This window comes from Pyrus communis, chromosome 11 (assembly GCF_963583255.1).
Source record: "Pyrus communis chromosome 11, drPyrComm1.1, whole genome shotgun sequence".
Taxonomy (NCBI): domain Eukaryota; kingdom Viridiplantae; phylum Streptophyta; class Magnoliopsida; order Rosales; family Rosaceae; genus Pyrus; species Pyrus communis.
Genome location: NC_084813.1, coordinates 13,213,912 through 13,228,818, shown reverse-complemented (window position 1 = coordinate 13,228,818; position 14,907 = coordinate 13,213,912). Strand labels below are relative to the sequence as shown.

Below are 14,907 nucleotides of genomic sequence, written 5' to 3'. Positions count from 1 at the left end.
TTTCATTAAGAATTTGAATATAATCTACTGGCGAACTTGAATTTAATTGAGCATATTGCATATGAAGTTGTGGTGGCTGCATAGGTCTTGAATAGAACTCCTCATATGGTTGCCAATATGCTTCACATTGAACTTGTTGATCTTCCCACCATATAGAGTTTGAATGATCCCTCCAATCTCTTTGTGGATATTGATTGGCTTGAAATCCTTGCCTATATGAAGCACCAAATGTAGGGACACTCTGCATTGTGGTCCTTTCGGCATACGGCGACAATTTAGAAGTAAGATTTGCCAATTGAGCTTGAATGCTAGCAAAATCCATATCTTACTTCTCTAGTACCTAAAATCAAAGAAAGAGAACTAAATCAAATATCAAAAGTAACAACAAACAAAGAAAACAACACTAAGTTAGAAACTAAAACGAAAACAACTAAACCAAAAAAAAAAAAAAAAAAAAAAAAAAAAAAAAAAGAAAAGAACCAAGGGATTAGCAAAGTTGCTAATCCCCGGCAACGGCGCCAAAATTTGATGCGAGATTTATACGCACACAAATTAAACCCTCTTTTTGACAATTGTAGTATAAGTATAAGTAGGGATCGTTCTGGACCGGGGATTAGGAGGGATTGTTAATCACTTGGATTTGACTTAAAAACGTAAAAACATAATATAAAACACTAAACTAGACTCAAAGAATGTAAAACTAAACTTTAAAACACTAAAACAAATCAAAAGACTCAAAATGCTTTTAAAAACACAAACTAAAATGCTATACTAAACTCGAAGAATTCAAAACTAAAAATAAGAAAGATTAAGACTAAGACTTAAACGAAATATGGGGGGGATTGATTTTGGACGAATTTAAACTAAAATGGATAGATTGTAAAGAAAACAAATTGTAAATATGAAATTGACGGAAATGAATGGATGGTATGGTTAGCTAAAGGGTTCATCTCCATACATGTTACACTTGCATAATAAAATGATTTCCAATTGCATTTCAATAAATCATGAATTCTCAACACCCCGGGTTAATTAGGTCCGCTTAAATTAACCGTCAAGTTTTCCTTAAGTTAATGAATTGGATGATTGCATACGACAACCCAAAGCATTCCTCACAAGTTCCCTACATGAATTGCATAATAGAGAAACAAGCAAGAATCATTAAGCATCATGAAAACTATAAGTGTTGACGAGGCATTCGTTACTATGATTGCATGAAACTTATGCCAAGAATTTGTTTAACGCGATTGTTTATAAGCAACCTCCACTACTTGTGAATATAAGTTCATAACGATTAGGTGAAACTCACTTATATTCTAGCGTCATATTCATGCATGAAAATTAAGCGCGCATTCTTAATAAACATACATAAATAAGTTATCAATCAAACGGTTAAACAAATTGAATCCACAACTTATGAAACGCAATTAGAAGTAATCAAATCAAAATGCAAGCATAAACATATATTTCGAATCCCCCCTAGCTAAAGGGGGGTTTAGTTCCTCATACAAAACAAAGAGAATTGAAATTAAACATTGAAATCAAAGAAACGCCTAAACATTCCAACAACTCAAACTTGAATTGTATGAACGTTTAGGCCCTCTTCTCTTCCTCTTTATTGTAGCATAAGGTCTAGGGATAATTGGTTTGGGGGATGGAAGTGTGGAATGGAAAAGGAGTTATGGAAATAGGTGAGGAGTGGTGGAGAAAATGGTGCAGAAAATGGAGAGAAACTCACGGCTAGAGAAGGAATGGAGTGTTTGTGTTGTGGTATCTACAATGGAATGAGATGTTCTTGAATGAATGAATGCAAGGGTATTTATAGGAGTAGTGGAGGGAACATATGGTTGTTTGTTTAAGATGCAAGTGGCTAATTAATGATGGAAAAGTATGTGATTTAAAGGATGCAAAGTGAATGAATCATGAATCATTGTGGATGAAAGGTGGAAGTGCATGTGTTGATGACTAGGTTAGTGGGTGGAAATCTGAAAATGGCATATAGGAATGGGAGCTCACGGTTTGAATGTGTAAAGTGTATGTAAATGCATGTGAAGATGCAATAAATAATGCATGTAGGGTTAGGAAATAATGAAGAAATGCATGTGAGATGTTTGGAAAGGAAATGGGAACCCACGGCAATGAAGTTGTTTTGTGTTGTGAATTATGATGAATGCATGTGAGTTAAAGAGGGAGAATGTGGTGAAATGATGAAGTAGGAAGGTGGAAATGCATGTGAGATGTTTGGAAAGGAATAAAGAATGAATGGTGGAAATGTGAGTGAATGATGTGCATGTGTGAGAATGCATGTGGAATTAAGAGGAGTATGGAAGTGAAATAAATGAATGATATGTTAAGTGATAAGTGAATGATATGTGGTGAGTGATAAGTGAATGGTTTGATAAGTGATAAATGAATTAGTTTAAAGGGCTAGGGTTTAAGTACATAGAATGGGCCTAAAATAGGTTGGTTTGTATGGCATAATGTGTTTGATTGGGCTAGAGCCATTGTTTTGTGTCTTCAAGTGCATACAAGGCCTTCAAATTCGTCCATCCTCTTGGCTCCATGGATAAGCTATCCAATCCATGCCCAAAAATGCTCCAAATGGCCTCAAAATGCACTTTCTTGCTCCCTAGGCCCTTAGAACCTGAAAACACACAAAAGAAGCATAAAGGACTAAAATAACGAGAGAAACATAACGTAAATGCACGAGAACAAGCCATTTAAGTCGCATGAATATGCTCCTATCAAATACCCCCACACTTAGCTTTTGCTAGTCCTCGAGCAAAACAGAATAAAAACAAATAAACAAAACGACACTAAACACGTAAAACACAACCTAAACCTTCCAACAACCGTCTTAGGGATTTCCAATGCACATGACAAGTTAAAAATCATCATTCTCACAGATTTTAGTCATCTTCACATTTAAGTACATTCTTAATCATAGTCACCATATACTAGTTCACAATTAAGCATTTAAAACCATGTTTTGAATGTAGTAACATGCCTTAGAGAATTTGCTCAATTCCGTTCAAGATATGCACTCAATTTTTACTCAGATTTTCTAACTACACACCCTAATCTAGTCATATGTGAGAAGATTGATGTAAACATGAAAACGACACTCACATATATGTATCACAAAGAACGCAAATTCTGGAGTTAATAATCAAGTTTAGATATGATCTCATGAATGAAATGCTACTACTTAGACGCGAGAACCAGTGACACCATAAGCTCATACCAAGTTCAAACTCCACAAATTGAAATACACAACACTCAAGATAGAAGTCAAGGGTTGTAACGGGGCTTGGGGTATGTGGATAAAGAAGGGATATGGAAAACAAAGGTTCTTAAAGAAATAGTGAGCAAAGCATTTTAATCAACTTAGAATTCACTTTTGAATGAAAACTCAACTTTTGAACAAAAAGGGAGAATTTAGACAATTTACGCCCAGAATTGGTGTTTTGGAACCTTTCTTCAATCACTTATTCTTTTCTCTTTTTTTTTTTTTTTTTTTTTTTTTTTTTTTTTTTTTTCTTTTGAATCTCAAAACAAAAACACTTAAACATTCTCTCCCCCACACTTATTTTCTTTCATAATGTAACTCAAAAGGAATTCAATTAAGTCATGCTCACTATCTTTTAAGAACAAGGGTAAGGACGGTCATATTCTAGGTTAGGTGAAGATAAAGTGGGTAAACAAAGAACATGGGTTAACATGGCTCAACGGGGGTAAAACTTACAACATATACGAAATATGGGAAGCGAGGCTATTTGGCTATGGTGGCAACTACACAACTTCATCTTGATATATGTTATGCAAATCAATAACATGCTTTGAATGAAATGGGCATGAGTTCTAGCATTTGGAACTATATGATGAAACGCCTTCTAAGTAGTAACCAAGCAAAGAATAATGAGATCATGCAACGATTTTAGAAAACAAGAAATCACAGATTATACTCTCCAAAGAACGTTATAGGCTCAAGTCTCTCAGGGTTGTAGCATTTGTTTGAGTTCCTTCCTTCAGGCATGTTACAAAAACTAAATTTTCTTTTATGATTGCATGTGAAGTTATACATTATAACCATAACCAAGCATATACCAAGAGTAAATCAAACTTTTCTCTATGTTAATAACTCTTTTTAACAGTCATGCAATTACAAACCAAATCCTTATCATTGTGTTGGAAGGTATCCTAAGACACAAACACACACACAAAAACAACTTTAAAACAACTCTTTTTGGGTTTTTCAAAACAATTTTTCAAATTTTTATGGGATTTTCGAATTTTTAAGACAAAACACACTAAAACAGTTTTAAAACAGTGAGAAACAACATGTGAAGTGATAGGTGATAAAATCCAACGAATTTGCATCAAATATACTTAGTTACCCCCCCACACTTAAATCAAACATTGTCCTCAATGTTTTAAGCATAGATTCACACAAAGCATAAGTAAATACACAAAAAGCACTTAAACATACTAAACATGGCATAATGTAATTAACAAAGAGAAGAGTTTAGAGACGCAAATCTGGTTATAGAGTGTAAATTCCATCTTCTCTTTGTTGATTGCATTGAGGCTTGATCTTGATGATTCCACAGGCTTACTCTCGAACTGGTTTCCGCCCATCATTGATTTTCCTTTGTGCTACTGGGCTGGAGGATTCTTTTGGTCTTCCCCGAAGGTCTGAGCTTACCCCTTTGGTCTGTTTCTTTGTTCAATCTTTCCAATTCGTAATGAAAAGGGTTGGAGGATAACTCAGCCTAAGCTTGTCTCCACATGCTTCAATGTATCATTTTCACTTGCCTTACTCGCTCCCCTTTGCAGAAGTGGTCCCTTCTCCGGAAGTGTATCAACCGTTGAAGATGACTACTCGAGAGCAACGCCAGGTAAGCAATCAGGAATAGATTCCAGGCAGTTGGCTCCAGAACGGAAGACTGACTCCAAGTGCCGGCTGATTGCTTCTTTTACTTTGCCATGCGAGTAAGAACAAGGACAAAGAAAAAGACAGGGAAAGAGCATGATATGAGATACTTTTGCTTTTGACCTTGATGATATGAGATACCTTTGCTTTTGAAGAAGCGGTGAATGAATCAGCACATGTATTTGTTGTGCTGTTTCCTCCTGGGTCATCTGTACTCCAGACATCTGGTATCATCTTTGGGGAAGAAGAAAGAATTGAGTATTTCGAAAGGCTTTGCTGGGAGTGCGCCCTCAGAGGTGAGGGAGAGTTGGGCATTTTCTTCAGGTTTGCCCTGCCATAAAATACGAAGGTCGACATATATAGAGATAATAGCAAGTGGTGGTACTTTTTACCTTTGTCGACAAACGTTTTGATCCCGCAACTCTGGCTTTTTGAAATAGTGGCGCCTCTTCGATCTTTGAATACGCCTCTTCGATTTCTGAGCAGGCGCCCCTTCGATTTCTGAACGACGCCCCTTCGCTTTCTGAACGACACGTGGTAGTGCAGATGCGGCTCCTTTTGACAAAGCTGCACGCGTTTTCTGAAAAGCAGAGAAAGCGTCGCCGGACTTTGCGCTTGTCGGCTAAAGATGTGTAGTTGCGATGATGGCCTCCACGTGCTTTCAGCTTTGTCAGAAATCTTTTGACAAAGTTGAACGCGTCTTCTGAAAAGTCGAGAACGCGTCGCCTTGATTACGCCGGAAATTCCGGCTTTTTGAATTGGTGGACGTGTCGCCTTGGCTTCTTATAGAGCTATCGATCACCACAACAAACACACTCTGAAGAACTCCCATTCTTGAAAATTGTCTCCGGCCCTTCGAAATTTAACTCCATCCACTCCTTCTCTTTGAACACTTTTGAAAGAAAATGGCAAACTCATCGAACCTTAGCTTAGATTTGAGTCTCAGCAGCGATCCGGTTGCGCCCCGTCAAGGTAATGTATGGCGCCCTTCTTTTTTATCTTCTAACGGTCCTCTTTCAGGTGAAGACTCTGTGATGCAGGACGCCACAATAGCTACAATAGTAGCTAAGAATCTCCTCACTCCGAAGGATAGTAGGCTGCTGTCAGGACGGTCCGATGAGTTGGCCGTTCAAGAGTCCCTCGCACTTAGTGTTCAGTGTGCGAGCTCTGTGTCCAACATGGGCCTACGCCTGCTTGCTCGGTCCCGCCAAGTGGAATCGTTGATGGCAGAGGTGGAAAGACTTAAGCAAGAGATCCAGCAGCTTAAGTACGAGAATAGAAGTTTGCATGTGCTTGCAAATAACTATTCGTCGGGGATGAAAAGGAAGCTTGATGAGCTGCAAGAATCTGAGGGTCGAATTCACAGTGACCGTCAAAAGCTTGCGTCTTATCTCCAGAGGCACCTTTTTCCTGGGTCATCCAGCGCTTGGCCAAGTATTGAGGCCTGGAATGCTCTAGCTCCGATGCCTCCCGCTTCTATGCCTCCCACTTCTGCGCCTTCCGCTTCTGCGCCTCGTAGTGGGGCTTCACGTAAACAACCTTTGTGAAGCTCCACCTTTCTCCATGTTTAGTATCTTTCTTTTTTTTTTTTTTTTTTTTTTTATTAACATAAATAAAATCAAACGGCATGGAATTTATCTTTGAATGGGCGGTGATACTTGAAATGATCCGGTAATAGTTTAAATTCCAGATTGGGTGCCTGAATCATTAACCACATGTTAGTATAAAAGAAAATTGAAATTCGGGGAGGCGGCTTACCTGTGTGCTCCAAAATGAACTCCAGAATAAACACCCCTTCGAAAGTTATGACTTGTCCCGTGTCATAAAATCCAACTTCCTTGGGAATTGTCGTTTCAAATATGTCCTCTTTGATGCCTTCTACATCTTCTCCAGCCACTACCTTCTCTTGAATCATTCTTCTTGGTGTACAAAGTCCTTTGAAGAATTCAACACCATCTAAAACTTGTTGTGTTGCACCAAGAATTGGAATAGCATTTTGCACCTTTGGGAAGGCTTCCACGATGTCCTTTTTACTCTCTTCTTGGTTGGGAATCAAAAACCTGCTAGGAAAAGGGACATTGGGTGGAATAACATCAGAATAACATGAAATTGGGACGTCCTTACTGGTGGTGGGTGGTTTAGAGGGCTTAGGGGGCTGCGGCAAGGGTTGTTCTACCCTTGCCGTGTGTATGTCTTCTTCCTCCTCCTCAATTAGCAGCTCTTCATCCACTTCTAGGCTATGTTTGGACATTTTTAGGTCAGCTCCAACCTCCATGGCACTTCCCAAAGTGATAGCATTATGGATTTCAAAATCTTCCTTCGAGTTTTCAATAGTTGAGTTGGAAAGTTCACTTTGCTCTTGAATTTGTTTCATGAACTCCATAATCTGCCCAAATTGCTCGTCCAATTTACCCAACTTCTTGTCTTGATTTTGTTCGTCCTGCGTCAAAGAGGTTAGTAATTGAAAATTTTTATCATTATCCATGGACATACTTGAACTTGATTGGAATTGTTGTGGGGGAGGTTGTGGTGGCTGCATAGGTGTTGTATTGAACTCCTCATATGGTTGCCAATATGCTTCTTGTTGAGCCTCCTTGGCTTGATTTTGTGACCCCTGCGCCAAAGAATTTATTTCATTAAGAATTTGAATATAATCTACTGGCGAACTTGAATTTAATTGAGCATATTGCATATGAAGTTGTGGTGGCTGCATAGGTCTTGAATAGAACTCCTCATATGGTTGCCAATATGCTTCACATTGAACTTGTTGATCTTCCCACCATATAGAGTTTGAATGATCCCTCCAATCTCTTTGTGGATATTGATTGGCTTGAAATCCTTGCCTATATGAAGCACCAAATGTAGGGACACTCTGCATTGTGGTCCTTTCGGCATACGGCGACAATTTAGAAGTAAGATTTGCCAATTGAGCTTGAATGCTAGCAAAATCCATATCTTACTTCTCTAGTACCTAAAATCAAAGAAAGAGAACTAAATCAAATATCAAAAGTAACAACAAACAAAGAAAACAACACTAAGTTAGAAACTAAAACGAAAACAACTAAACCAAAAAAAAAAAAAAAAAAAAAAAAAAAAAAAAAAGAAAAGAACCAAGGGATTAGCAAAGTTGCTAATCCCCGGCAACGGCGCCAAAATTTGATGCGAGATTTATACGCACACAAATTAAACCCTCTTTTTGACAATTGTAGTATAAGTATAAGTAGGGATCGTTCTGGACCGGGGATTAGGAGGGATTGTTAATCACTTGGATTTGACTTAAAAACGTAAAAACATAATATAAAACACTAAACTAGACTCAAAGAATGTAAAACTAAACTTTAAAACACTAAAACAAATCAAAAGACTCAAAATGCTTTTAAAAACACAAACTAAAATGCTATACTAAACTCGAAGAATTCAAAACTAAAAATAAGAAAGATTAAGACTAAGACTTAAACGAAATATGGGGGGGATTGATTTTGGACGAATTTAAACTAAAATGGATAGATTGTAAAGAAAACAAATTGTAAATATGAAATTGACGGAAATGAATGGATGGTATGGTTAGCTAAAGGGTTCATCTCCATACATGTTACACTTGCATAATAAAATGATTTCCAATTGCATTTCAATAAATCATGAATTCTCAACACCCCGGGTTAATTAGGTCCGCTTAAATTAACCGTCAAGTTTTCCTTAAGTTAATGAATTGGATGATTGCATACGACAACCCAAAGCATTCCTCACAAGTTCCCTACATGAATTGCATAATAGAGAAACAAGCAAGAATCATTAAGCATCATGAAAACTATAAGTGTTGACGAGGCATTCGTTACTATGATTGCATGAAACTTATGCCAAGAATTCGTTTAACGCGATTGTTTATAAGCAACCTCCACTACTTGTGAATATAAGTTCATAACGATTAGGTGAAACTCACTTATATTCTAGCGTCATATTCATGCATGAAAATTAAGCGCGCATTCTTAATAAACATACATAAATAAGTTATCAATCAAACGGTTAAACAAATTGAATCCACAACTTATGAAACGCAATTAGAAGTAATCAAATCAAAATGCAAGCATAAACATATATTTCGAATCCCCCCTAGCTAAAGGGGGGTTTAGTTCCTCATACAAAACAAAGAGAATTGAAATTAAACATTGAAATCAAAGAAACGCCTAAACATTCCAACAACTCAAACTTGAATTGTATGAACGTTTAGGCCCTCTTCTCTTCCTCTTTATTGTAGCATAAGGTCTAGGGATAATTGGTTTGGGGGATGGAAGTGTGGAATGGAAAAGGAGTTATGGAAATAGGTGAGGAGTGGTGGAGAAAATGGTGCAGAAAATGGAGAGAAACTCACGGCTAGAGAAGGAATGGAGTGTTTGTGTTGTGGTATCTACAATGGAATGAGATGTTCTTGAATGAATGAATGCAAGGGTATTTATAGGAGTAGTGGAGGGAACATATGGTTGTTTGTTTAAGATGCAAGTGGCTAATTAATGATGGAAAAGTATGTGATTTAAAGGATGCAAAGTGAATGAATCATGAATCATTGTGGATGAAAGGTGGAAGTGCATGTGTTGATGACTAGGTTAGTGGGTGGAAATCTGAAAATGGCATATAGGAATGGGAGCTCACGGTTTGAATGTGTAAAGTGTATGTAAATGCATGTGAAGATGCAATAAATAATGCATGTAGGGTTAGGAAATAATGAAGAAATGCATGTGAGATGTTTGGAAAGGAAATGGGAACCCACGGCAATGAAGTTGTTTTGTGTTGTGAATTATGATGAATGCATGTGAGTTAAAGAGGGAGAATGTGGTGAAATGATGAAGTAGGAAGGTGGAAATGCATGTGAGATGTTTGGAAAGGAATAAAGAATGAATGGTGGAAATGTGAGTGAATGATGTGCATGTGTGAGAATGCATGTGGAATTAAGAGGAGTATGGAAGTGAAATAAATGAATGATATGTTAAGTGATAAGTGAATGATATGTGGTGAGTGATAAGTGAATGGTTTGATAAGTGATAAATGAATTAGTTTAAAGGGCTAGGGTTTAAGTACATAGAATGGGCCTAAAATAGGTTGGTTTGTATGGCATAATGTGTTTGATTGGGCTAGAGCCATTGTTTTGTGTCTTCAAGTGCATACAAGGCCTTCAAATTCGTCCATCCTCTTGGCTCCATGGATAAGCTATCCAATCCATGCCCAAAAATGCTCCAAATGGCCTCAAAATGCACTTTCTTGCTCCCTAGGCCCTTAGAACCTGAAAACACACAAAAGAAGCATAAAGGACTAAAATAACGAGAGAAACATAACGTAAATGCACGAGAACAAGCCATTTAAGTCGCATGAATATGCTCTTATCAGCATTCAAAAGAATTCTTTGACCCAAAGAAATTCAAGGCCTAGTATATGGTGAACCTAAAGACTCTTTGCAAAAGAAAGAGGAAAGTTTGAGCTTTTCTCACCCCTGAAGCTCATCCTTGTTTGCATAAGGGATTCACCCAAGTGGAAGGCCTTCAAGTCACCCCTTTTGCTTCTTGGATCTTTCCTTTCTTCTTAGGTATTTTCTACTTGAATCTTGGTTCTTTGCTTCTTGAACATGTAAGGAAAAGATCTCCAAAAGTACAAAAGGTTTAGTACCTCTAAGTCTCCACACCAAGGATGATGGTGTGAAACTGAAATGGATTACCTATAGGAAATTGGATGCTAGTGAACTCCCCTAGGAAGGCTGGCCTCTATAGAGAAAAGGAGAGAAAATGTCTCTTATTTGCCTCAAGAAAACCCTAGTGAGAAAATGGCTATAAAGATGCTTTTACACCAACTCACAACTGAGTGGCAAACTTGCAATTAAGCCAAGTTCACCCTCTCTATAGCTTGGCCGGTTTTGGATTTTTTTGGGCTGTTTTTCCATTTAGTTTTGGTTGTCATGCAACTTAAACTCAATGGGCCTTATGGACCCAAAATCCTTTTGGGCCCCGTAACCCCAAACTAACTTAAAAGTTCAATACGAGCGTTTCGTATAATTAATTAATTACAAATTAATTAATCTTGGCCAATCTTAGTTAAACTATTTAATTAATTATCCATCTCATTTATATTTCTTCACATTCATCCTTAATCGGTGGACGATCCACTAGGTTCCATTTAGTGAGGCAGTGGGCGATTGTTACTTTTAACGATTGATTATGATTTGAAACAACATTTTCAATTCTCCCTTTGATAAAGATTAGTGTTTGAGCTTCCACAAACCATGAGTGACACCTAGTAGTATGTCATGACTACCCAAGCTAAGTAGAAGTGGTTGGAGAACCTATCAAATTACAACTACAATGCAATACGGTCTTTCTCGAATACAATACTCTTGATCATATCGTTTAAGTGACAGTTTGTTTCATGTCTACTATCCAATGTGATACTTCTTTATATGATTCAATTGAATAATGATTTGGAACATTCTTCCTAATTCATATTCATATGCTTTGGCCAAAGACTCTTCAATCATATCTCAGAGTATTATCCTTCCACCATGGAAAGTTAGAGATCCCCTGTTATGCATTCACATGCCTACACAACTAGATAGCTTGACCTTAACAATGTCATAGACACTCTCAATAGAATACCTTTGACATAGTTAAAGATCAAGAACCTACCCATCAGACAACTATGATGCCTTAGGTCAAATGACTACTTTGCATATTGCAACTTATGAGCTCTTACATGACATGTATGTTCGAACTCTCTTATTATCGTTGTTCAGTTTACTTGATTACCCTTTTGAGCACCTATGTGTTTGTCTTAGTGTCCAACACTAAATGACTTGAGACTATTCATACTCACGCTTGAGTCAACATAACACATACTAACCTTAGCGGATTGTCAATGCCTAATTAGCAATCTTATGGCTAGCAATGTTTCAAGAATGAACATAAGATAAAGGTCTCGTTAATCTAACTTACTTAGATCACTTCTCTCTTAGAACAAATACATTTCTTGGATTCCCCTATTTCTTAAACACATGATACAATAAACAATGATTAACAATAAGCTGTTCCCTTCATTAAACAAATAATAATTTAACATAATGAGTATTCCACAAGCTATTACATCAAACAAGTGGCTTTGTGGGCGTACTTCGAACAATCTCCCACTTGCACTTAAAGCCACCTTTCCATGTATCTAATACCCATCCTTTCCATATGGCAGTCAAGTTGGATTTGAGACATTGGCTTTGTCAGTGGATTTACTACGTTATTGACGGAGGCAACCTTGAGGATGTTGACTTTCCCCTTGGTGGCATTATCATCTAATGATATTGAAGTGTATATCAAAATGTTTATTGTTTAGATGAACCCTGGGTTCCTTGGCTTGAGGTATCGCCCCACTATTATCACCGTACAAAGTTACTGGCGATGTAATGGTTGGAACCACTCGAAGTTCAGTGATGAAATTCTTTATCCAGAATGTTCTTTGCCAGCTTCAACTGCAACGACATATTCTGTTGTGGAATCAACAATTACATCTTATTTCTTTTTCTTCCAATTAACAGCCCCATCATTCAGGGTGAATACATTTTCGATGTTGGAACTTTTATCGTTGACGTCAGATTCAAAATCTTAGTCAGTATAGCCTTCCACTCGTAACGCTGATGCTCCTCCATAAATAAGGAATGTATCCTTAGTTCTTCTTAAGTATTTAAGGATCTTCTTGACAGTTGCCCAATGTTCTGATCCTGGGTTTGATTGATATCGACTAGTAATGCTCACAACATAAGGGGTATTAGGCCTTGTGCATGTCATGAGACTTCCTATCACAGAAGCTTAAGGAATCATACTCATTTGTCATATCTTTTCAGAAGTTTTCGGTCACATGGACTTAGAAAAGTGAATTCCATGTCTCATAAGAAGAAGATATTTCTTAGATCGTTCCATCTAGAACATACTTAGCACTATATCCATGTACATAAATTGGGATAATCCAATTAATTTTCTGGATCTATCATGACAGAGCTTTTTCCCTAGTACATAAGATGCATCTCCCTAATCTTTCATATGAAAGGTTTTGGACAAGCATACTTTTACAGAAGAAAACATTGCAATGTCATTCCCGAATAGTAATATGCCATCTACATATAACACTAGGAATACAATTACATCCCTAACGACCTTTTGATAAACATAATTGTAGCCTTTGTTTTGAGTAAAACCAAATGATTTGATTTCAGTATCAAAATGAATGTTCCAGCTTCTTAAGGCTTGCTTAAGTCCATAAATAGACCTCTGAAGCTTGCAAACCTTAGGCCATCTCCAACCGAATGAGGGCCAAAGGGTTCCCGTTAGCCCTATAGCCCTACGAAAAATTATATTTTAATGAACAGTGCCATGCCATATTTTATACCATCTCCAACCAAGGGGGCCAAAGGGCCAAGGCCAAACATAGCCTTTTGACAAAAACCATCTCTAACCAAGGGGGCCAAAGGGCCATAGTCCAAACATAATTTATTATTTTAATTGAATTAATATAGTTAATTTAATTAAACTACCATATTAAAATAAGGTTTTCGGACATATTTTAAGTGCCACTTGTCACCAAATGAATAAGCCTTTGGATTTCTTATCTTTATATAATCTTAATAATTTTTTGGATAGGATTTCAAGTGACACGTGTCGCTAACATGAGTAACTCTCTAGATTTCTTATCTTTATGTAATCTCAATAATTTTTCGGATATGATTTTGAGTGACACTTGTTGCTAAAGTGAGTAATTCTCCAGATTTCTTATCTTTATGCAATCTCAATAGTTTTTCGGATAGGATTTCGAGTGCCACGTGTCGAGATGTAATTGGTTGTGCAAATTTTAGATAGGATTCTTATCTATGTGGCACTTCTTATCCTCAGCTTCTAGTGTTAATAAATTGGCTAGATATTGGGGTAAAATTCACACACCTTCATCTTTGGCCTTTCTAATATCTCTTTCATTTCAAGTTTGCAATGAATTCCAACTTTGGATCCTCTTCCCATTCCAACTGGGGGTCCTCATCCAATTCTGAAGTGGAAGATAAATGGGCACAGATGAGACAACAAGTTGAGGAGTCTGATGAAGAAGATAAAGCATGGTGCAACACAACATATATGGCAGCAGTCGCTGAGGTCATGGCATGTGAGGAAACTGAAGAACAACCTCAATGGGGTGGCTCTGTTAGTGGTCGCTCTTACGAACCATGAAATAGAGAGAATATGCATAAGACTCTGAAGAACAACTACTTCAAATCCAACTCAGTGTACACAGAAGAAAATTTCAAATGTCGCTTCCAGATGAGGCGTCATGTCTTCAAGCATTTACTTCATGATGTCCAACATGCCAATCCATACTTTCGACAAAAGATGGATAGAGCAAGCCGTCCTGGTTTCTCACCTCATCAAAAGGTTACTATTGCATTCCAAATGCTGGCTTATACCTCCCTAGCTAACGCGATAGATGATATATATAGTATGTCTGAGTCTACATGCCTTGGTAATCTTGCTAAATTCTGTCACATAGTTGTTAAGATTTACAAAGAGGAGTACCTCTCTGAACCAAATCAAGAAGATCTAGAGAGGCTCCTTCACAAAGCTGAAGGCTGTGGTTTTCCGAGCATGATAGGGGTCATTAGATTGCATGCATTGGTAGTGGAAGAACTGTCCCACTGGATGGCAAGGAGGATTTAGCGGAAGATTATGAAAGCTAACTATTGTGTTAGAGACGGTTACCTCGTTTGACACATAGATCTGGCATGCTTTTAGTACTCGAGCGTTCACCTTTCTTTAATAACCTAACGGAGGGTAAATCACCTCAACTTGACTACTACATCAACGAGCGTCAGTACAATATGGGGTATTACTTGGTAGATGGCATCTACCCAAAGTGGGCGACACTTGTCCAAGCAATTGCAAATCCTATGGATGATGCCTAAAGGTGGTTTA

The 14,907-nt window shown here is 37.5% G+C and overlaps 1 protein-coding gene across 1 annotated transcript; it reads left to right on the top strand.

Annotated features, from left to right (window-relative positions):
- The first annotated feature begins 13,935 nt into the window (after positions 1–13,935).
- Positions 13,936–14,652, top strand: LOC137709029 (uncharacterized). Its single transcript, XM_068448176.1, has 2 exons — positions 13,936–14,142; positions 14,260–14,652. The coding sequence occupies exons 1-2, from the start codon at positions 13,936–13,938 to the stop codon at positions 14,650–14,652; spliced, it is 600 nt and encodes a 199-aa protein (XP_068304277.1).
- The last annotated feature ends 255 nt before the right edge of the window (positions 14,653–14,907 follow it).

What these genes read in the sequence shown, in the direction of transcription:
- LOC137709029 (XM_068448176.1), top strand. Translation starts at nt 13,936, where the DNA reads ATGAATTCCAACTTTGGATCCTCTTCCCATTCCAACTGGGGGTCCTCA. An exon ending in AACCTCAATGGGGTGGCTCT is followed by an intron (nt 14,143 to 14,259) that starts GTTAGTGGTCGC and finishes TGTCGCTTCCAG; the next exon opens with ATGAGGCGTCATGTCTTCAA.